The 23,322-nt window shown below is 44.4% G+C and overlaps 2 protein-coding genes across 2 annotated transcripts; one reads left to right on the top strand and one right to left on the bottom strand.

Annotated features, from left to right (window-relative positions):
• The first annotated feature begins 437 nt into the window (after positions 1–437).
• dhrs11a (dehydrogenase/reductase 11a) lies at positions 438–16,098 on the top strand. The gene is made up of 7 exons (XM_047607198.1): positions 438–845; positions 12,829–13,038; positions 14,166–14,260; positions 14,534–14,663; positions 14,802–14,894; positions 14,988–15,053; positions 15,143–16,098. Exons 1-7 carry the CDS (start codon positions 714–716, stop codon positions 15,182–15,184), a joined length of 768 nt encoding a protein of 255 aa, XP_047463154.1. The 5' UTR covers positions 438–713; the 3' UTR covers positions 15,185–16,098.
• Positions 16,099–16,162: 64 nt separating this feature from the next.
• On the bottom strand, positions 16,163–23,049 carry si:ch211-283g2.1 (sodium- and chloride-dependent GABA transporter ine). Its single transcript, XM_047607197.1, has 13 exons — positions 22,858–23,049; positions 22,058–22,192; positions 21,757–21,961; positions 20,156–20,288; positions 19,936–20,070; positions 19,698–19,801; positions 19,465–19,589; positions 17,966–18,078; positions 17,716–17,856; positions 17,535–17,634; positions 17,279–17,379; positions 17,015–17,182; positions 16,163–16,937 (listed from the first exon to the last, which is right to left on the bottom strand). Exons 1-13 carry the CDS (start codon positions 23,030–23,032, stop codon positions 16,785–16,787), a joined length of 1,788 nt encoding a protein of 595 aa, XP_047463153.1. The 5' UTR covers positions 23,033–23,049; the 3' UTR covers positions 16,163–16,784.
• Positions 23,050–23,322: the final 273 nt, after the last annotated feature.

The following is a 23,322-nucleotide window of genomic DNA, read 5'->3' as shown; positions in this document are numbered from 1 at the left end:
CTCAACTCTCGGATTAACAGTTATTTTTGTTGGAAAAAATGTAGGTAATGTCTTTAATTTGAACACTTTGCAAATTCTCCCTGCGGGCCAAATAAAACCCTCTGGCGGGCCGCTATTGGCCCGCAGGCCGCACGGTGGATACATGTGCGTTAGAGGTCACTTGGTTAGTAGAGTCATTAACCTCTTTGTTCTTCCGTTTACTAGTTTACCAACCCATCAGTCTGGTGATGGTAGGATAAGTCCTGAGTTTAAAAGCTGATTCATTAAAATCCCCAAATTTCCCGGGAATATGTGAAAGAACCATGCAGAGCAGATCTCTCTCAGTCATTTTAGTCCCTTCCGGTAGGTGGCTGTATAGAACCACACAGAAAAAGAGAGAGAGCTCTCCAGGCCCCGGGGCTCAAAAAAAAAGAAAAAAAAAGAAAGTGGGAGGTGATGTGAACCAAACATTTCCATCCACACTGACTCCGGACATATTTCGGCCAGAGGAGGAGAGGAGCGCATGGATCCGGGTTTACGCGCACTGACTGCTGCTGTCCTGGATGCTGCACCGACTCTGAAACAGGACGCTGCAGCCGGCACATCCCTCATTTTGAACACTACGGCGAGTATCCGCCGGCGTAGCAGCGTGAAGTGAGCAGGCGGGCGGCAGGGCTCGGGAGCCGTCGTTGTTTCGTGTGGCTACCGTGCCGGTGGTAGACAGCGCGGCGGAGATGGAGCGGTGGAAAGGCAGAGTGGCCCTGGTGACCGGAGCCTCGGTGGGAATTGGAGCGGCAGTGGCCCGGGCACTGGTCCAGCAGGGCATGAGGGTTGTCGGCTGTGCCAGGAACGTCGACAAAATAGAGGTGAGGCATTAAGTTGAAATATCATTAATTTTCTGTGTGATGTAAGTCGGCGCTACAAACTAGCTACCAGGCGTTAACCGCTAGCTACCATTAGCTTTACAGGTGGAGCTAGGAGCTAGGAGCAATTATTCCCTACTTTAATTTATCAAAGCGGCCACGGTGTTTATGCGAGGCAACAAAGAGGGACACGTCGCGTTAAACTTGGTCGTTTAACAACTGCAACACATTTCAGTCGCACTAAATCCTAAATAACCACGAGTGGGCTCATGAGAGGTGTAAATAGTTCCCAGTGCGCCAGAGACATGACTGTAAACTGAACTTCCACACAGAGAAAGTATTTGGTGTCACACGCCCATTACACGAGTCAATAGTGATGCTCCCATACCAGCATCTCTTTGCATGTCCCACCACACCCCTAAACTTTCTGATCCTTGGAGGAAATGTCGCTTTGTTGTGGTTGATCTCCAGAGATATCATCAGCAGCAGTAGATCCAAGGCAGATAGCTGCTAACTGAGCAGCTTGTGGGACAGTGGAGGACTGTGACTTAAGTGTACAAGAAGTCTCTCCACTGTGTTTCATCTAGTAGACTAACAGTCATATCAGTTCTTAAGATTTTAAATCATATCCCATTTTTCCCCTCATGACACGTTAAGTGTATTTGATTATTTACATTGAACCGATCCATATAAATCACAGACTCTTACACTGACTCTGCTTCGGGCGCTCAGGTTGCATTTAGAAGTACTCCATTGTCTCTGTAACAAAGAGCTTCCATCACACCCACTGCCATAGTAAAAGCCTGGTCCAGTCATTATTTAATAATGGCCGTGAAAGTAATTAATCTCAGTGTTAATTATGTTTAAACTGCACATGGATTTGTCATCTGCGCCGGGAACCTTTAACCTTCCTACTGTAATTGGAAAATGCATGAATTTCGACTGAGCATGGGAGGCGAAAAAACACACATTCTTGCATCGACAGTGGGGGCAGATGTCTCCTGTGGGGGGGGCAGGTGTCTCTGGCCCTGCCCCATTAACTCTGGTCTAACCATAAGCCATAGGGCACCGTGCCTTGCTTATCTAGTTAGCCAGTTATTAAGCCTCACCCTCCTCGCCCCTTAGATTCCAGCAGGAAAGCTTGTTACACATACGTTCTGTGACCTTTCATACAGCTAATGAGTTGCTGTTAACTCCGTGTCATATTTAATTACTGATGTGTGTACTGCAGTGTATTATAAATTTGGATTCTTGACATTTAGCTGCCCACTAGTGCAGTTGGCCAGTTGAATCAATAAATTGCTCCCTTTTTTTTTATCAAGTTAAGTGTGTTTTGAACAGAGTCAAGGGGTCTACCAGTTCAACAACATTTCTCAGCGGTGGACTGGCCAAGCACAAATTAAGTGTCAAGTGAGAGACACAAGCTTTGCAATTCATCACCCACAAAGCTTTGGTGTCGCCGAATTAGTTTTAACAATCATTTTTCACCGGGCGAGTGTCAACACCAGTTTTTGCTTATTTTCGGTTTAAAGTTTGCAATAACATAGTTTCGCAAGCCTTGGCAAGAGTGTAGTAGCGTGATCGCTAGCTTCAAGAGCGCTGACGCTCACGGGAAAGCGAGAATCGCAGGAACACGTGTCAGAGCTTTGGGTTTGTTTTCGACGCGCTGCTGTTGTTTCATGTGAAGGAGAGGCGATATTTCATTTAGGTTTTGTTGTGACACGCAGTTATTTTCTCCACCTCGGCTGCGTACGCACACACCCATGCTCACAGCAACGTACAGCGAGGGGGAAAATTGTGCAATAGTTAACCTCCCTCCATTCATACTCTGGTCACATGGCCCCTCCTGTCAATAGTTAACTGCGACAGCTCGTTTCAGCCCCTGTCTGTGACTTCTGCAGGACCAAAACAAGGTCACAACTGTAGTGCGTCTTCTGAACGCCGTCATAAATCACCACTGAAAGACTCGCTACAGTACCGTCAGTGCTGGCTTAGCTACTATTTATTGTGGATTACAGTATGTGGGATCAGGGCTTATATCAAGTTACTAATATCAGGTCATATAGAGAGAAACGTTTCTTTCCCTTTCCCATTCTGTGCCCGATTTCATCACTCGTACAAGACCTTAGAGAGTGTCTGTGTGAGTCGAGGGACAAAGCCAGCATTGTGCTCTCCCTGCTATGTAAACTGGGTTCTTGTTGTAGTTGTGCCAAACCTGGCATGCTGCTAGTGGGGAATGCAAGTGTCCATGCATCACCAAACAATTGTTCTGTACTTCCCTTTTTTTTTTTTTTCCTTTACATAAAGCTCATATAAACGGTGCTTTAATCGCCGCTGTTCTTCCCCATAGTCGACCAGATGGGCCGCGAGAGATGTATTCGGATGTTTTGTGAAAAAGTGGAGTGGCGGCGGTATTGTTTTGTTGTCTGTGAGACCATAGAGAAGGCCGCGGGGGGTTGGGGGGGGAGGGGGGGACGTGTGGTCACCATGGGCTCTGTGCAGGAATGGAGGCGACAGGGCCACATCCAAGCGGCAGAAACGCAGCCTCCCATTAACTCTTGGGAAACCCTCTCTCAAGACCAGTGCGAGGAGCTTTTCTTTCTGTGGAAGAGGAATCTCTTCGCGGCGCACACAGAATGTTTCAAAGAGGCCTCAGTGCAGTCCGAAAGTGTGCCAGCGAGAGCCATATAGTGTACACATACTGCAGCATTTGTTTTCAGCTGCGAGGAGGAGCTCAGTCAAACAGAAGGCGCACTAAGTAAACTGGATTCTTCCATTTTAGAGGGACTCAAAGTCTGTGCTCACGTCTGACACAGAAGAAGAAGACGGTACCTTGTTACTGATTGAACAGGGGTTTTTTTCTCAGACCTCTCAAGCGTTATGGCCCACATGGCCCACATGTGTGGATCTGCTTACCTAGCACCTTGCAGTACAGTAGGAAAAACACATGTACACGGTTATGGGGCCATGGACGTGGCTGCTGATCACTGCAGCTCAAATAATCTCTCACCACTGTCCCAGCCCGGCGTAGCCTGACTCTTACTCTTATCAGAATATGAGTCTGGTAACGCCCCCCCCTGGATTTCATTACGGGGCGTGTTTCAACCGCAGATACAGAGAGAAAATACCTCTACGCACAATTGGACGGTCCCACTACCAATCAGAGCTTTTTGGTTGTAAACAAACTCAACTCCTCAGCGCTCACATGATGTGTATGACTGTTCATCGCTGCATAAAGCCCACCCCAAAGACATTTCATTGTCCTCAGATATTTGCCAGTTGCCAAAAGAGTGATGCCAGACCAAATTTCTGCTGCAAAACCTTTGTGGGTGAAGGAAGTCTGGCAGGCTTCCAGGCTACTAACGAATAGTAGGAATAAGAAAATCTTTACAAACAATATTCCACCATTTTTAAATGGAACTGTTTTTTTTCTTTTCACAGTGACAAAAACACTAAAGTACTTATTTGCTATTGTGCAATCGTAAATAAAGTGGTGCCTGTAATAGAGCGGGGAACAATGATCCTGGCTCTATTCAATAATGCAATGACGATCTGACTTGAGATAAATGAACGACGTTCTGCCACAACAATTTGTGGTTGAGGAAGCACATCAGACATTAAGGCGTTTTGCTGGGAAATTCCATAATTTTTTAACCCGTACCACATTTTTTTTATTTCTTATTTAGATGCCAAATAACGACCTGGTTGTAATGAAATGTAAAAATGACCCATAGCCTGGTCGCTAACCGAGCCTGTGTCCACACGTTGTAAATTTTTTGCTGTTTTTCCATTAACTTCAGGTCAGGGCGGGCGTAGCAGAGATTAGTGTGAGCGCGGCAGATGCCCCGGAGAGGCTGAGGTGGGGATGGGATGAGGTGGGCCCTGTCACATAATCAATCACATTCAGGAGTCCCTGGTGGGAAGTATGTGGGCTGTGTGAGCGAATATGCCACCTCTGGAGCAAGTCCCAACATTTGTTTCAACGCAGATGAAACGCAGCAAGAACATGGTTCCCTAGATGATAAATTCATCTGTTTGCGTTGTGCGGACACTTTCTTGGTGTTTATGAAGCTCAGCAGAGGCCTGCGCCAAAATTCAAAGCTCTGGCTGTTGCACTTTTAGATCAGATAAATTTAGCAAACATAATTTGTGGCTTTTAAGTGCTTAACAGATTTATGGGGAGCTTGTGTGGGCAAGAGATCGGGAAGATATTCTACATTAGTATGGCCAAAAAAGATAATCTGTGTCAAGCAATGAATGAAATGAGTCTGGAATACGGACAGTGACATTGGAGTGCGTTGCTTGCGTTCAGTTTCTGGTCTTTGGCTGTTGTCAGGCTCTGTTACTATGAACAAACACGCTCTATTCCAATGGGTTTGTAAATTAGGCGTCTAACTCGCAGCCCGTGTCTCTGGCCCGCTTAAATAGCCTGAACATCTTCTATTTGCGTGAGTAAATTGTGAATTGAGACTCTTCACAGCTCTTGACAGGTGAGCCTCGCGGCCCATTTCAGACGCTGGCCGGCCCGCTTCAACTCGCTGCCCACTCTGAGGGAGGTGAAAGGTGCTCAGTCATGCTTCAAAATGTGAGGTGGCACAGTAAAAGTCAATCAGTGCGTCCGTGTCTGCAGATCTGAAGCCGTCTCCGCCGCCACCTCCTCTGTGTTGTGTCTGGGCGGCCTGTCCCGTTGCTTCACTGTGAATAGGTTTCACTCCAGAAAGGATTTGAAGTGGGTCAGGTCACGGAGCTTTACTCCCTTTGTCTAACGCCATCAGCCTCATTTTGAGTCTCAGTCTCTCTTTTAGCCCTTGTCGGGATTCTCCGTTGTATATTTTTCTTTCTCGTCTTATAATCACACCGACGCGGGTGTGGGCAGAATGCAGTCAGTCGGTTATTTAAGCAAGTCATCCAGATTCCGTACATCAAATACAGCTTTGACATTTTTTGCTTCGTCACTTGTCATCGTCTGCATCACAGTCCCGCTGTTTTCACCTCCACATCGGCTGTTTTATTTCCCTCGTCGGTTGTCTCCCGAGCTCGCCGCGGCTTGCTCGGCCCGCCGAAAGCTTTTTCACTGACTGCACGTTTTCCACTTGAGCAGTGAGCTGACAAAGACGTATACCTAACTAATAATCCATCGCGTTTCCATGGATTCAGCCCCTTGGAGGAGCAGCGTTTGCACCGGCACAATAAATAACAGCAGTTCCTCCTATATGAATCCTCCCAGAGCAGCAGCCCAGATTGAATGTAGACGCAGATTTATGAGGTGCAGATAGGCGACGCTGAGAAGAAATCGGTACATTATAAACACAGCTACAGTCAGAACAGCTTCAGCTTGAATTTGGTTTTTATAATGAACAGACTTTTGTTTTATTATTGAAATTTAATAGACTGACTCCAATACAGCCAAAAAAAAGCACTTAACAGCTGCACATCTTCTTACTGTCCTGTAAACATTATTCATTTACTTGATAATAATCCCAGATCACCTGGGCCTCATACAGTCTGATAGGTCCTGACAGCTCAGTGACCCCTACGCGCCACTCTCCCTGCACCACCACTGTGCTGTCCTCTCTGCGCTTATCATCTTTCAAGGTATAGAGTTTACTGGCATTGACATTCCCCGGGCCTCCTGCTGCAATAAGGTGGAGCGCTTCCTGCTCTGCTCTGTTCTGTCCTGTCCTGTTGAAGACTTGTTGGAACCCTCGTCTATGTGTTTTTTAATTTGTGCCTATTTGTACACGAAGGCCCGATGCCGCGAGGGAGGGGGACATGTCATGTAACTGCTATGTGCAGCTGCAGCGGCAGGTCGCCACTTGCAAAGCGAACGTATACGACGCGAGTGGCGCGGAGAGAAACTGCACACGAGCTCGGAGACTGTGTGGGTTCATCAAGTTGAGTATTTCCAAAAATGGGGGGTTTGATGAGAAAGAACGCAAATTGGATTGTTTTTGCTTCGGCAGCAGCCAAATTGGATTTGTTACTGGGTGTTTGTCTGGTATTGGACACATTTTAAGGCTCACCCCAGGCTGGCCCACTTTGAAAGCTTTTCATTTTGGCCTGTGACGGATCAACACGGTCTCCATGAGACTCTCCTGTGTGTGTGTGTGTGCGTGTGTGTGTTTGTGTTGTCCTCTCTGGGCTCGGATCATAAACTTAGCGTGCGTGTTGTTATGGCTCTTAGCTGGCATCCGGGCTGCAGTCAGAGTAAAGTTTTTGTAGCTATGGCCAGAATCAGGTGCACAAACAACCCATCACATGAGGTGGTGGAGGAGGAGTGCGATGCATGCTGGTTCACTTGAAGGAAAGTCCGCCCCTCAGCATGTTTCGACTATAAACAAGAGAGCTGGAGAGCCATTGTTATCATATGATGCCCATGTGAATGTGTCTGCACTTTCTCTGGCATTGAAGCAGTGTAGAGAGCAGAGTGTCTTTTTTGTTCAGAGTAAAGATCTCATTCTCCCTGTACCTTTTTTCTACTTTTGGTTGGGAAGTTAAAACCCAACCTCACTGGTTTCACCAGTCTGTTACACAACAGCCAGCAGCATGTGCCATCTTCAGGCTGTCAGGGTTATAAAAGCTCTCCCATTTGGACCAGACACGCATACCAAACCTCACTCGTCATCAGGCACTTTTAATCATAATGATTTTGTATTTACTCTTCCCCCAGCGCTGCACTTTTTAATTCTGCTCCCAGCGAGCACATTGTGACATTATTTCCAAGCTCTGTTGGGAGAGTTAAATTGCCCCGTGGCCATTCATTGCTGGAAACTCCCTCGTCCGTCAGTAAGTGTAGTTACTAACAAACAGTGTAATTATTTCTCTTATCTCCTCGTCTTGATTAGACCGTCCTAAAGGAAGCATTATAAAACCACCCTGTTCAACCTTTAGACCTTTTAGTGGCGGTGTTTCCGCGTGAACAAGAGATAATCGCATCACCGTCCCTTCTACCCTGCTGCAATCCTATTATACAACCTGCTGTCACCTTTGACCCCGCGGCCTGTGCGACTGCGTCCGACTGAACTGGACTGAGACTACGCCTCGGAGCTAGGTAACGAGAGATGGGGCTTGGCAGAGTTTAATTTCTCTTCAACACATCTTAACGAATGATGAATATTCGTGGCTATGACTGAAATCTCAAGACGCACGGGTTTGGTCGACTGGTTCGCGGCTGACTGTGTTGAGCTGTGTTCCCCCACAGTGAAGCATGCTGTTAACTGAATGTTTTCTCTTTCCCTCTCCTTCTGTTTCGCTTTCTGGCTGCCCGCCCTGCTGCCCTCCCTCCTCCTTGCACACTTTTTTGTGATCAGTGGACAGCAGTCTCGGTAATGAGGATGAAAATGTATTATGACAGGCGAAATTGTTCTGTGTTTCGCAGGTACTTAAGGGACGGGACAGGAAGGGCGAAGAGGGGAGGGGTCATTAGGGGAGTTGTAGCCACGTTACATCTTTTGATTTTAGATTTGTAGCCTTCTACGAGTCATTTCAGAGAAGAAGAGGAAGAGACACGGATCCCTGTAAGATAATCACTCTTTTTGTATGGGAGAACTCCTGAGTCCACCTGAGACAAATCTAATTTCTTCGCTCTCTCTGCTCATGGCTGCTGCCTTGTGCTATTGATCTGGCTCACCATTTAGAGCTTGTCTGCCTTCAGCGCTTCAGCATCTTTTACTTTTGATCTCTTTCCCCTGCTTGTATTTTTTTTTTTTTCTTGTCCATTTACACCAGTTCCATGTGAGCGGATGAATGATTGATGAACATTGTGTGTCTACAATGTCCCTTACATTGTAGACCTTATATAACAACCCCCTGTGGGGGTTATAGGCCATGAATGTGACTATGTGGGCATGAACACATGTGTCCGACAGCGCTGCAGCGCTCTTTGTCCACCAGTTACTGTAAAATGTAAAGGCTTTGTGATCTGCTGAATCTTATTTGCATTTTGAATAGTCTGGGTAAACGCAAACAGTGATTTTATACGAGTTGGCTGTGAAGTTCCTCTAAGCGCCCAAGAACAAAACAATATCAAAGTAAATGATAATAGAAGGGATATAATAGTAGATGGAGGGATAAAATTGTTGTCCGTGTAGCTCAGATCATGAATGCTGTGATGCTCGCCCTCTACATAAAGATATCCAGCTTCGATTTGGATTTTCATGAATGAATCACACGTTTGTCCTCTGCTGCCGTTGTATTTATCTGTGGGACGCTGTGCTGTCGCTGTGGGTGTGGCCAGTGCGGGAGCTGTTTCAGACCGCGGCAGTACAGCCGGTGCCAGAGCACACCCACATACACAAACACTCAGAGATTCACAGCCTGGGATTTCCTGGAGCTGGAGCGAGATCACTGCCTCTTTGCTCTGCTGCTCCCACTTCAACCTCAGCAACGCCACTAATTCCTCCCCTCCAACAAAAGGCCCGGCCTGGCTTACGTTAACCTCCTTTCAGAATAAAGGAGAGCCTCTCCATCAGGCTGTTTGTCAGCTCACTCCATCCTGAGAGTCGCTCCTGCGGGGATTTGGGAGAGTGTGAAGTAAAGAGCTTTAGTCTGAAGGCAGTTCAGATACTTAACTTTGAAGGCATTATTAGAACTGAAAAGACGTCTTGGGGTAATGGTCAATACGGAGTGGTTCACCTGTCATCGCCAGCACAAGAGTTTGTTTTTACAGAAGAGACAAGTGCTTTCGGTGTTTAAGCGTTTTGACAGCTTTGTTCGTGTAAACCTTTCTCCCCGGGTAATCCCAGCTAAACAGCTTAGAGGAAGAGCAGTGAAATCTGCACACTCAAGTGTGAGATAGGGTGAATTCACTCTATTATATGTTTTGCCAAAAAGGATTTGGTAGAATTGGATACAGGTGCCGCGGGAGGCTATCTTTAGCAGACGCATGTAGTTCCTGTGTGCAGGCGTTGGTCATTTCACAATTTCACAGCTTTTCGTCTCACTCCTGCGCAGGCGGCCTGACCTTCATCAGCCCGACATCCATTACCAAGGATGTTTCTGCTTTACCGACGTAATGCTTTAATTGTTTAAAGTGCAAATGCCCCATACCTGCCTGTGATGCATCAGGTGTTGCAAGTTTTCTGTGAATGGTTGCGTCATAAAAAATGAACTATGAATATGCGCTTGCTGGCTTTACAACAGACTCTGCTCGACCTGTTAAGCAAGGTTCAGTAGTCATTTTGAAAACAGGTGAAGTGTGATAATGTCTTCCTTGGCTAATAATGGGGTTTGGGCCGAGGCTGACTGGACACTTTATCTGCTCCAGTTTGTGGTTTCTTACAATTCTCTAATGACTTTACTATTTGCTCAAACTCCTGTTGTCAACCACAGATCAGCACATGTACTGTTGGGATGGTCAAACACTCAGCGTGTCATGTGACTGCGCTGTGTTCTGGTCTGTTATCACTGTGTAGAAGTTGTTAGCTCAACCGGGGCTTTGATGGCTTTCTTGCTGCATGGTTGAACAGAACGTTATTTATCTGGGAATAAGTCCTTCCTGTCTCCATATGTGGGATTGAGACCAACATCAACATTTATTCCTGATTGTTTATATCAGTGGCTATGTTTACACTGACACTAGTATAACCAGAATAATAACTCAGTCGGTGAAAAAGCATCTCATGTAACCGCTTCAATCTGAACACACCGACCTGATCGGAAGCAGTTTTATCAAAACAAGGCATAGCATTAAGACCACATTATGAACGCACAGTCCTGCATTTAATACAGGGATCAGGCGTAACATGATGACATTTCACCACTCATCTAAAAAAAGCTTCTTCAGTTCCAAGAGACCGGTGGGAAGTTGAGGTTTAAAGGGGAAACTGTGGGTAAAACCCATCAGAAACTTGCTAGACTTGTTTCTTTTAGAACCAGAACCGGGGGGACTGTGAGCCTGAACCAGTTTCCCTATGAATGGTGCTCTAACGAAGCCGTTGTCAGTGAGAGGCTCAAGTCTCAAGGTGTTAATGGGGTCGCAACGTCTTGGGGACAGAAGTTAAGACCGTATTGTAAATTGACGGCAGATTATATCTCAGACCACCTCCTCTGTTGAGAGAAGCATTTTCCAGTTTGACATAGAAGTCTCTCAAACAATCTGTCTTCTCTGGCTAAGATGATGACGGTGCTATATAAAAAGAAGTATCCTTTGTCCTTCAAGTGGCGCTGGCTCTATGGTGTTGTTCCATGCATTTGTGGATGGGTTGTTTGGTTTCCCCGATGTACAAGTCTGTACATTCCTCATTGCAACGAACAGCATAAACTACATTACTCTGTTTCTGCCTGGGGGGGTTGTCTCTGGGGTGGACCAGTTTCTCTCTAAGTGTATAACCAGCTTTGAAATAAACTGGAATGCACTGTTTATTGAAAATGCTCCTGAGTTTCTCTGAAAATGTCGTGACTCATCTGAGGGTGTCCTGTGGTGCATCACTACAGGATGTTGTTAGTGGGGGTCTTTGGGTCCTATGGGTTGAGAGGAGGGGGCTCTGTGGATCATCCCACAGATGCTTGATCAGTTTGGGAGCTAGTGAATTTGGAGGCCAGGTCAACACCTTGTGCTGTTCATGTTTTTGAGTTGTCACTGAACTGTTTTCGTGTCTGTGTCAGGCTGCATCCTGTCATTGCTATGGGGTGGGGGTGTCAGGTCTGGTCTAGGTGGGTGGTACATGACTAAGTAACATCCACAGGAATGCCGGATCCTAAAGTTTCCCAGCAGAACATTAAATTATCACAAGACGGTCAATGTTATTTACTTCATAATGTTGTGACTGATTGGTGTATAGGAAGTAGTTACATTTATTACTAATAATAGATAATAGTAATAACTAAACAGTTGAAATGTAACTGGAAAGGAAGAAGCGAAGTTGTTACAAGTGGACTGGAGAAAAAAATGTAAAAATAGTATTTGAACAATAGAATAAAGATTTGAAACCGTTCATGAAAAGAAATCTGACTCGATACATTTTTTTAAAACAAAAACACTGCAGAGGATAAGCTTCGTACCACATATGGGGAAGTTGTATAATTTTAACAGGTTTTTAGTTTAAGCAGGCAAACTGCAACAAATTAAACCTAAACATTTAAAATCAATTGTCAGGAATAATCATGAGAACACTAAACGACCACTAAATAATCCATTCATAAAGACATATTTGGCAGATGACAGGTGGTGCCGATGAAGAAATGCTTTATGTGAGAGGCCTTTGACGATACGAAAGGATAAAAAAAAATCTAGGAGCCACTGGGTTCAGATCACTGGGGAGAAAAAAAAAAAACACTTGCCTCCATTGTAACTTTGCTGGAAATATGGTTGACACTGAATTCTTTGGGCGGCGCAGACGCTCACACAGCCAGTGTCACAGCGCAGTGGAATCATCTCTGTGTGCCGCCGGCCCCGCCCTTATCACCCACGCTTCCCCCCCTGTCTGACTGGCACCCAGAGTGAGACATCAGGTGACTGGTGCAGCTGTGCCTAGCAGGGGGATCTGTGTCAGTTTGTATCATGCCGTATCACTGTAGTGGACTTCCAGCTGACCTGGCTGGAGGACGGCCTGCTTGACCCGTGGCAAGCTCAGTGCAGAGGTACACCGCCAGTTCCAAGCTGGCATCTCCTCTTCTCATGATTTAGATTTCGGTCAAAAGTTGAATTTCGATAGATGCTTTATCAGGGGGGAGAAAAAACACACTCATGGATGCTTTGTGGCTGCAGCGGTGCTGACAGGTCAAGTCTAGTCCTCAGCTGATGTGGCGTTGGTTTTACGGCTGCACGTTCTCACTGCATCTCTGTGTCTGAGTGGGTAGGGCGTTTATCATTTGACTCCATCTTAACTGCGGTGCCGAAAGTTAATCATTTCTAGGCTTTCTCCTAACAGTCTCAGTTCTGAAGATCAATCAGCATAAGGACACTTATGCGGCAGCTACATTTTGTCTTTATTTAAAAAAAAAATATATTTATGATTTCAAATTTGTTGTGATTTTTGTTTTCCAGAAGCTGGCAGCAGAATGTCAGAGCGCCGGCTACAGCGGCACGCTGATCCCTTACAAGTGTGACCTGTCAAACGAGGAGGAGATCCTGTCAATGTTCTCGGCCATCAAAACGCTGCACAAGGGCGTGGACGTGTGCATCAACAATGCTGGACTGGCCCACAACGAGCCCCTGCTCAGCGGAAAGACGGAGGGCTGGAGGAACATGATCGATGTGAGTGGATAACGCACACAAATTACACAGCGAGGATGAATTTCTCTAGAAAAATAGAAATGGTTAGTGCTACATTATAGTGTTCTATTGATTTTATGCTTGCACGTCTCAAATTGAAAATTGGAGGGAGGAGCTTTTTGAGTCACTTCCCTCTGGCAGGAGGCTGCAAACCTCACTCCACAAGAACACTTCCTCCCCATCTGCTGCTGGACCCATGAACAAGCACTCCCACACACACCCATAACTATAAGCACTATACATTACATTAACGTAAAGCCACACACACAACCCTTGTCCACTTTGTGCTGTACATTTCCTGTTCTTTCTATTTCCTAGTATATGTATTGCACTAAACACAAACATAAATTCCTCGTGCTTTGAATAAATCTGACTCTGATTCTTAAATGGGACCCAGCGTGAGTGTTTGTAGAGCTAGTGTTGTTCAAGCGGTGAGAGTTACAACAGAAATTTGTGGGTACACAGGTCCACACACACACTCTTGGCGTTTCCCGCCCCTCACAGAGGCTGCTTCTTTGGCTCTGAGGAGAAGCTCTGGCACAGCGGAGGCCTGCTAATGAAAGCCAGCACTATTTCTCTTGTTGGGACTTTTCATTCTGATTCATTGAGCTCTTGACCACTGGAGACCCCCTTTGCTCCAAAAGTCTCCGTCTCTAGGTTACGGCATTTGTAACGCTCGCCCATCTGTTGTCATGGCAGCCCACACGAACGCGTACAGCGGTGTATTTTTAGCCCGTGTTTAATCTGTACGTTGACCTTGTTTGGTCACCTCCCCCTGTGTTTCTGCCGCGCTGGCGGTGACCTGCTGTCTGTCACTGTCACGACAGGAGCAGCACACAGGCTGCAGGCCGGACGGGAAGAGTAGGTTCATGTGGTGTAACACTGACCCAGTGAGCATCAGTCAGCGCCACTGTTACGGTTTCATTACATCCTTAAATGTGATGCAGTAATAAAACACAAGCAAGGCAAACGAAAAATATTGTATTTAATTAATATTGTCAGTTCAGTGAGAAGTGTGTGTGTATATAGTGAACGCTCTCTTACTTCTTAGTACCTACATACTGATTAATATGTAAACGGCTAAAGAAAAGTGTTATCTCTCTCTGCAGGTGAATGTCTTAGCTTTGTCTATCTGCACCCGGGAGGCGTACAAATCAATGAAGGAGAGGAATGTGGACGACGGCCACATCATTAACATTAACAGGTAAGGGATCCGAGCAGCATACTAATCTGAGAACAAATGGGCGGGTTCATGTGAAAATACCTCGGCTACTGTGTTCAAGGTGATTGTATTCTGGCAGGCAGTACGTTAAAGCCAGTTGTGAGCCTCGCCTCGCCCTTGGTAATAATGAAACTACACATAGAAAAGATGCAGAATGTATTTAGTCTTGTTTCATTGGAATTTGTCAGTCACTGAAATCATGTGGGTATTTTGTGTACCTAGTTACTGATACAGGTAACTCGCGTTGTCTTACAGTATGGGTGGACACCGAATGGTCCCGAGTGCCGATGAGCATTTTTACTGTGCCACTAAATACGCTGTGACCGCTCTGACCGAGGGGATACGACAAGAGCTTCGAGAGGCGAACACCCACATCAGAGCCACAGTGAGTTAGTGAGCGGCATCATTGTATAAAAAACTTAAGCGGAGTCATGGCAACACACGCAACAGGATAGTCCAGGTGAAATGTCTTTCCTTTCCTACAGTAAGCAGTACATTTCTTCCTCATTGTCCGCCCCTACAGTGTATATCTCCTGGAATAGTGGAGACTGAGTTCGCCTTCCGGCACCACAACAGTGATCCCGAGAAAGCTGCTTCAGTGTATGAGAGTATCAAGGTAAGACATCTGACAGTCAACAAATATGTTTCAGAATGCGGAAGCACTTTTTACACCAATCAAACAACCTCTTATCTCTCATCTGTCTTTCAGTGTTTGAAAGCAGAAGACATAGCCAGTGCAGTCACATTTGTCCTCAGTGCCCCTCCTCATGTCCAGGTAGGTCTCCTTTTGTCTTATACACTTACCAAGAGTTAAATGGTACTTGATGACTGTTTATATCTGCCTTTTTTTCTCTTTGTTGTAAGATTGGAGATGTGCAGATGAGGCCAGTCGAGCAGGTGTCATAGCAGTGCAACAGGAAGCTGCAGGAGGAGCAGACAGACAGCAGCCACGGTGACTCCTTAGCGACCTCTGCTGGGCAAGCGGGTGGGGTGGGGTGGGGGACAAAACAAATCAACTACAGCTGTGTTGGATCTGCATGGGATGTGGCCGTGGAAGGCTGGAGCCTTAAGGAGGCTGTGCAAAGGAAATGAAGGGCGTGGACTTTGTAAACCACTACAAAAATACTACTGAACGCAGCAACCTGGCATTTGTGAATCGCAGGGCTCAGTCGTGGACTGAGCTGACTCCAAACTACAGTAGGAACAAACACAAGGAGAGTTGCTGCTGTGCTGTGTGGTCACCTACACAGCCGTCACTTCAGAGGGAAGAGTATGCCATTGATTGCACATGTTTTCTTTTGTTTTTGTAGGTCATATGACATATCTTTTTGAAATTAAATGGAAAGAGTAATTGCTGTTTATAAAATTGATAACTTTTTTGTTCCATTTTTTTTAAATAAATATTTTAGCTTTTGATTATAGATAGATGTGGTCACATATTACCTAACACTAGACAATACTATGTCGTACCCACTGTAAGTAACTATAAGCAGTCTGTCCATCCTACCGCATTTACTCACAAACATATTCAGTTACCCTTGTTTGGATCTGTAAATCCTACACGAGGGGTCAGGGAACATGTAAAGGAGAGACACCCTTGTCTGTTAAGCACATGGGTTTTTACAATCCATTCATTTTTGCCTGTGTAATTTCAGTGGTTCTGCACTTTGGATTCATTTGTGAGGCATTGTAAGAAGAAAACACCGGCAACATACGTAAGGGGAGGAAACTAACTGAGCACATGCATACCCTAGAAACATGTACCCTTCTGTTGGAACTTTCTCATTAAACGAATAAATAAAAATGGTTGCCCAAAAGTATGTTTCGTGTTGAGTTTACCTGCTTGTTTCTGACAACGTGTTGTTTCAAATATGAGACGTAAAGTGTGGACTTTGTGACAGGTTTTTATTACATCTTGCACGACATACAGTTCCGTGACCCGTGTACTCATCTACCAGCTTTTATAATTTTTATCAGCAGTTGCCTGTTGCGTTTGACCTAATAAATGAGTCAGCAACAATAAATCGACAGCGCTTTATGTTTTTAAGGGAGCAAGTTGGATGCAAAAGTTCAGGTCTGAAGTAGAATTGTTAAAATTGTAGCCTTAGATCAGGTAAGTACAATACTTGATGCAGTGTCTGAACACAGATGTGGTCAAAAGATGGCAGTCTAATCCAGGTGATGTCTAAGTGAGGGCTGTCAAACGTCTGTGAGGTCCACGCTTGTCCTTTGGAGCTCTGTCACAACCAGGAAGTACCACATATAAACATGCACACAACAATACAAGCTTCTATACACTGCCTTGTATTAAAATTAGCAAAAGGAAAATACACAAAATCATATCTTTCCAGTTGTCTGAATAACAGACATGTAGCAACACATTTTCGCGATCAAGTAAACAATTTATGTAACATCCAGTTTAATTTTATGACAAGAAATCTGATTGAGAATTGATGATTAACAGTGATCTATCACTGTGTGAATGGTGTGCAGAAACACTGAGGTATCAGAATTCTGTTTCAAGTGGAGGTTTTCCAGATAGCTGGATGCCGGAGCTGATTTCAGCTACGGTTGATGGTCCGTTTTTCCCTCCCCTCTCATAATATGCCATTTTTGGCTTTTCATCCAGTGCGTATGGCGTGATGGACAGCTTCAGCTTCTGTGGAAGAAATGCACAAGTGGGGTTAGCACACAGCTACGATTAAGTGTGCCTAAGTGTGGTTAAGTGTGCATCACCTGCATGAAGGAGCCAGGTAGCACCCACAATGTGTGAATGGCACCCAAAGGAATCCAGATGATGGAGGCCAAGGCGATAATCCAGCCGACTCCCTGAGCCCAGGTAGGGAAGACGTAGTCCTCATAGCGAGCCGGTTTGAACTGGATGATGGAGAAAATCAAGATGACCTGCCACAAAAAGCAGCATTGGGTTTAGTTTGAATTTCAACTGTTTGTTTTATTAGTGACAAAACTGATGTGGGGAGAAAAATAAAGATGTCTCACAGTGACCAGTATGGGAGCAACCACTAGCCAGCACGCTTTGAAGAAGATGTTTGCTGTCTTTCCAGTCATCTCTTCCAGGTTGGCTGAAAGTCGCTTCACACCTGAACATGGGAAAGTACTTTAGACCCGCGTTCACTTACGAATAATCAGCCATGCATTTTATTTAGTTGGACAGTTAATTGTGGCAATTCAAGTGAAGCTACACGTGAACAGGAAATGTGTAAAAATAAAGTGCCCCACATTATGATTTTCTCACCATAACACCAGCAGACGCCTACAACCTCAAAGAAGGCCAGAAACATGATGGACACTATGGCGGTGTAATGGTCCAACAGCTGGAAGACATAGATCCCCACCTGGATAGAGACACATTCTTTAGACCTGCAGGTAAGTGAGACCAGTCATATTGAGGATTGAAAGTGAGTTATTGTATGTACCTGCATGACGCAGGGAATTCCGAAAAGAAAGGCTACGCCACAAATTGCAAGAACAAAGAATTCCTTCCGCTTGAAAATACGAATCATATGTTGATAGTATTGGTCCATGAGGCTGGTCACCATCACTTCAACCATTGCAAACTGTCAAAAAAAAAAAGAAAAAGAGAGAAAGATTAATCTTTTTTTTTAGCACCGTGCAAATATTGTGTGTTTTTTTCCTCTTTAGTACATAATCACTGAGTTGGACTACCTCACTGTCCAGTCCGAGGCAAAGCAGCATGAAGAAGAACAACACAGCCCACAGCTGAGACACTGGCATGTTGGCAAAGGCTTGTGGGTAGACAACGTAAACCAGTCCTGGGCCTAGTCACACGAACACAAGATGTCAGTGCAGCATTACGGATGAAGTTGCGGCTCCTCCTAAGCACAACCCGCTAACTTAGGCATGACCACACTTACATAAGAGCCTTTCAGACAGTCACTGTGGTTTATGTACGTGTGTTATTTAAATAAATGAAAGCAGTGGTGGGTAAAAAGAAAAGTGTGCATTTGAAAGTGTTGCATTGCATTGCAACCTGCAAAACATAGTAGGCCTATATTTTGGGCGTTTGTACTACTTACTATGAATATGAACCCACTGAATTTGTTTTTAGTTTGATTCGCTTGACATGTTAAAACATTATTAAACATCTACGTAAGGCCATGGGTGACACAATAAATCCCTGAATTTCTCCCCATTGAAGATAATGCCATAAAGTCAGAAGCTTTGTCGTTGTGTGTGGTGATTTTCAAGCAGCATTAGCTATTCATTTGCTTTACCTTGATAGCAAAATGTATTTTACGGTCAATAAACACAGAAGTATGAAGTATAATACATACACAGACTAGTTTGTGGAGTTTACAGTGGAGTTTACTGAATTAGCTCAGTTACTTACTTAGCTAACGTTAGCTTTAGCTGCTCAAGGTAACGAGCTGAAAGGGAGCTATCTCTGTGAAAGTAAATAATTCATAGGGGAACAGATTAACCAACAATATAACTTAATGATTCATTATAGCATTTTTAACACCTCTGTCAACCATTTGCACGCATCTGGGCTTGCTCTTTAGGTTGCAGGCCGGCTTTTGTAAAGCGTCTTGAGACACTTTGTATTGTTATTGGCGCCATATGAATAAAACTGAATTGATTTGAATTGAATTTGTGTTTTTTATGCGAGCTCAACCACTCAGGGCCAGGGACTGTCTCTTTCGACTTCTAGTGGCATAGAAAACACAGGTGTAACATGTGACCACTATTAATACACTTGTGCTTTCCAACATGGACCATTTTTCCATTTTACAGTCAATGGTCTAGAGCCATAGATGAATTATTGTCAGCCATTTTTTTTTTTTTTTATTCCAAGTTAGTTCCCAGATAGTTGTAAATGTATACACTATTTCCCTAAAAATTTATGCAACAAAATAAAACTAGTAGCGTCCATAGAACATGTATTACTTTCTGCTAACAATCCTACAATGCATTGCACCACATGCTGCAGACACCAGAATGACAGTAGCATGACTCAAGGGCTGACAGTGATGTGACAGAATGACAATGATTAGTGAGGGCGTGAGTCTGTGGTCAGTACTGACTAAATGGACAACAGGAGGATTTCAGACACAGTCTACATGTAAGAGGCTGAAATCCTTTCACTTGATGTTTTTAAACATCCGTTTAGGGTCCGGGTTAATATAGCTATGCTGTTTCCTTACCGTCCACTGCCAGGTCGCTGACAGGAATGCCCTGCAGATGAGACATGTATCCGAATGCAGAGAAAATGACAAAGCCTGCCAGGATACTGGTGACGGAGTTGATGATGGATATGGTCAGCGTGTCCCTGTTGGGAGAGAGGATGTTCTTTATATGACGTCATTACTGCTATGAAATCATTGCTGTCACTGTTGAGCGGGGGGAAGTAGGCAAGCGAGCATTTTTGTCTGATTACTTCAATATGTTGTTGTTGAAGGAGTTGTAGCTTGACATGGCCAGGAGGGAGCCAAATCCAATCCCAATGGAGTTAAAGATTTGAGCTGCAGCATTCACCCACACCTGCAACACAAACAATCCATACCACTCATCACTGCTGATCACTTGTCATCAACATTTCTCTACATACTGCACTTCAGCTAAGCGTTCCTGTTCCACTTAAGATGTCCTCATCTATTCTCGTTCTTCTTTCCTACCTCCACTGAGAGCAGCTTGTCCCATTCCGGCACGATGAAGAAGGTTATCCCTTCTAATGCCCCAGGAAGCTGAGCGTTATTGATCAGAAGGGAAATCAGAATAACATACGGGAACAGAGCAGTGAAGTACACCACCTACACACAGAGGGGAAAGGATGGTATTTACTGTCTGTTCATTATTCATTTACCTTGTCTGAGTGTATTTATTTTTGTCACTAACCTTGCCTGTTGATTTCACACCCTTAAAGATGCAAAGGTAAATGAGGATCCAGGCCAGGATGAGGATGAGGAAAAGCTCCCAGCGCAGCACTCCTGTTTCCTCTACTCCACTAGTCTGTTCCAGCATCCTGTACCTTCAAAGACACCGAAACAAAAAGGCCATTAACGGTCCAGTTATAGTCTGCGTTAACCAACATTATTAACAAACATTTTGTCTTGTCACAAATCACCAGATGACAGGAAGTCATTAAGGTGCGGTGTCCCGCAGTGATCCATTTAAGGCCTTTTATTGTTATTGTTACTGACACTTTATTTACCAAATTATATTTTGTCCATTTATCTACCAGAACATCATAGTGTTGTACAGTACTCTCACTGCTCTAAGATAATACTGGGAAATCTTTATTTCAGCAGTGAAATTACAGTATCTTCAGTTGCCAGTTGCGGTATGGATGCTCACATTGGTGACCCTCAAACATGTCCTCCAATCTCACTATTAGGTTAAAAGTTGGGACTTTTACTGAATTGCCTTCCTTTTGACACTACTCTCCAATAGCACACCAACTGCCAAAGATAGTAACTGGTCTTTAGATAGCACTTTTCCACCTATTGGTACTCAAAGCACTTTACACGGTCACAGTCACACATGCAACTGGGGGTTCAGTGACTCGCCCAAGGACACTTCAACACGCGTGTTCCAGGGACAGGACTGCTAACCCTCTCCACTTACTGAGCCATAGCTGCTCTGTCTAAAGATCATGAACTGTTTTACTGTTCACCGTAAATGGACTTTGTGAATTGCCGTTTCATTGCTTTTCTATAGGAGAAGCACATGGCAGCATGGCAGAGCTGCAGACTTTCAGGTTGGACGGTTGTTGCACACTAAATATCAATATCCACTAGTCGGAGAGCGGGGCTACCACTAAGGCTTTCCAGCAAAAAGACCTGAGAGTCGATAGCCTCTAAATTAGTGTCACAGCCAAAGAGACCAGATGTCCCCCCTAACACCTTACTAATGTGTAGTTTTAGCATTTGCACCATGTACACTGTAGCAATATCTAACAAACTGCTTGGTTACCATATTTCATGTGTTTAAACACAAATTCCACTCCTACATTTACCCACTAACAGCAGTTAACCCAGTTAATAATTAAATTTGAAAACGTGAGGCTTCACTCCACTGTTTAAACAGCGAGTTATCCATAAACACAAATGTACGCTAGGTAAGTAGGTTTTAGGCAAATCTTCGACTTAACAAAATCAATTTTTTTAAAAAAAAGCTGCACGCTGAAGAAGAATGCTCATTTGTCATAGACCAAAACATTTTACATTTGCCAAATATTGAGGCGAAAGGTTAAAACTAAGCTCCAACCCTAGTTTCTGAAGATATTTTATCTCCTCCGACCTTCACTTTGGCTGATATCCCTCACGTGACTCTGATAAGTTGTGTTTTCAGTTGCAACCTATGTCCTATTGAAATTAACCAATTAGTTTTTCATCTCTGATGTAATCAGATGTGGTTATGTTATAATCAAATAATTGCCCCATCTACTTTTGTAATTAACCAGCTCTGGTTTCGTCCACACTGTAAAACAAACATACTTGAAGAACTGCTGGCTAGCGGTGGAGGTGTAGCTGCTGTTGGTAGCATGATTGGTGCAGTTGGGTGTGTTCCAGGTGTTGTTGCAGTGCTCCCATGGGAGAGGGTCCTGGAAGGAGTTGAAGAGGTAGTAGAGGGCCCAGGTGATGACAATGTTGTAGTACGTGCACATGATGAAGGAGATGGCCACTGATGCTATGCCCACTCCTGAGGTCAGACGAAAATAATATCTGAATATCATCGCTCCTGTCAGACAAATATTCATTTTGGACATCTTTCATTGATTTGTCTGAGTCCAAGTACCTTTTAACAACGGGCAGACGGTAGCCAGAGCATGGACAGGCCCTCTCCTTGTGTACTGGCCCACAGTCAGCTCCATGTGGAGCAGAGGGATCCCCAACACCACCAGCATGAGCAGGTATGGCACCAGAAAGGCACCTGGCAGAAAGTAATGGTGAATTCAACTCAGTTCAACTTTATCTATAAAGCACTTTGAAACCAGCCATAGTGCTGTGCATAGCAGGAATAAGAACATAACACACTCAACAAATAAAACAATTATAATCAATAAAAGTGATAGGAACAGTAAAACAATTAAGACAATTTAAACACTAAAAGCACCAGATGTTAGGTCCTCATGCTGGGTTGAAAGTTAAGGAATACAAATGGCTTTTAAGGCAGTTTTTAAAAATGGACAGTAAGGAGGTTTCTCTGATGTGCAGTGGTAGATTGTTGAATTAACTGTCACACACGTTTTACTAGCACAGGAGGTTACAGCTCAATAAGTCTATGGTATCCTCTAATCTTTAACTTTTGTGAAAGTACACTTTCATTAACTTGTGTAAACCTGGGTTTACAGCTGGGTGAGGTATAATCCATGAAGTTTTTATTTGTATACATCCTACGAATGGCACATGCAGCAGTGTGAGTTCAATGGAATAGTGACACTTATTCTTGAAATTCACTCTTTTAACTTCATAACCGCACATTTTGTTAATGGATCCATGTTTCAGACCTATGCATACCTCTACTGTATATACAGTCAGTACAGTGGAAAGTCTAGTTTCTAGCTCTGAAGATGAGATCTCAGTTTGGTTGCTCACCTCCTCCACTCCTGTAGCAGAGATACGGGAATCTCCAGACGTTGCCCAGGCCCACGGCACATCCAATGCCAGCCAGAGTGAACTCTATCTGCCTGCTCCATGTTGGTCTGGCGGGCTGTTGATCCATGCTTGCTCTTTGTGTCAACACTGCTGCTCGTCCTGGCCCAAACTCCATGGAAAGGGTGACAGGCATTTAAATGACTGCAGGTGATATAACCTTCCTTTTTATTATACTTAATGATTAGCTTAGCAGAAACACTCCACACTGCAGAAGCCCCAGGGCTCACAAAGAGAAGAAAGTTTGTGTTTTGCAAAACTCATCAGATTTGTAGTTTTGTATTACATGTAAAATGTCCAAGGGTTAGAAAGAAATATAACCAACTTCCATTTCAAAAAGATGAACTATTTTCAGACAATTAGCCAATGGATAAAAGTGAACATGCCAGATTTATTTATTTATTTATT

The sequence above is a fragment of the Mugil cephalus genome, chromosome 15 (genome assembly GCF_022458985.1).
Source record: "Mugil cephalus isolate CIBA_MC_2020 chromosome 15, CIBA_Mcephalus_1.1, whole genome shotgun sequence".
Classification (NCBI taxonomy): Eukaryota; Metazoa; Chordata; class Actinopteri; order Mugiliformes; family Mugilidae; genus Mugil; species Mugil cephalus.
The sequence above is the reverse complement of the archived record's forward strand: the minus strand, read 5'-3'. Positions and strand labels throughout refer to the sequence as shown.

Coding starts and splice junctions, on each gene's coding strand:
- si:ch211-283g2.1 (XM_047607197.1), bottom strand. CDS start 23,032: ATGGAGTTTGGGCCAGGACGAGCAGCAGTGTTGACACAAAGAGCAAGC. Junction 18,079..19,464: donor CAGCGACCTGGCAGTGGACG/GTAAGGAAACAG, acceptor TCGTGTGACTAG/GCCCAGGACTGGTTTACGTT. Junction 17,635..17,715: donor GAATTCCCTGCGTCATGCAG/GTACATACAATA, acceptor GTCTCTATCCAG/GTGGGGATCTATGTCTTCCA.
- dhrs11a (XM_047607198.1), top strand. CDS start 714: ATGGAGCGGTGGAAAGGCAGAGTGGCCCTGGTGACCGGAGCCTCGGTG. Junction 14,261..14,533: donor CACATCATTAACATTAACAG/GTAAGGGATCCG, acceptor GTTGTCTTACAG/TATGGGTGGACACCGAATGG. Junction 14,664..14,801: donor ACACCCACATCAGAGCCACA/GTGAGTTAGTGA, acceptor CCGCCCCTACAG/TGTATATCTCCTGGAATAGT.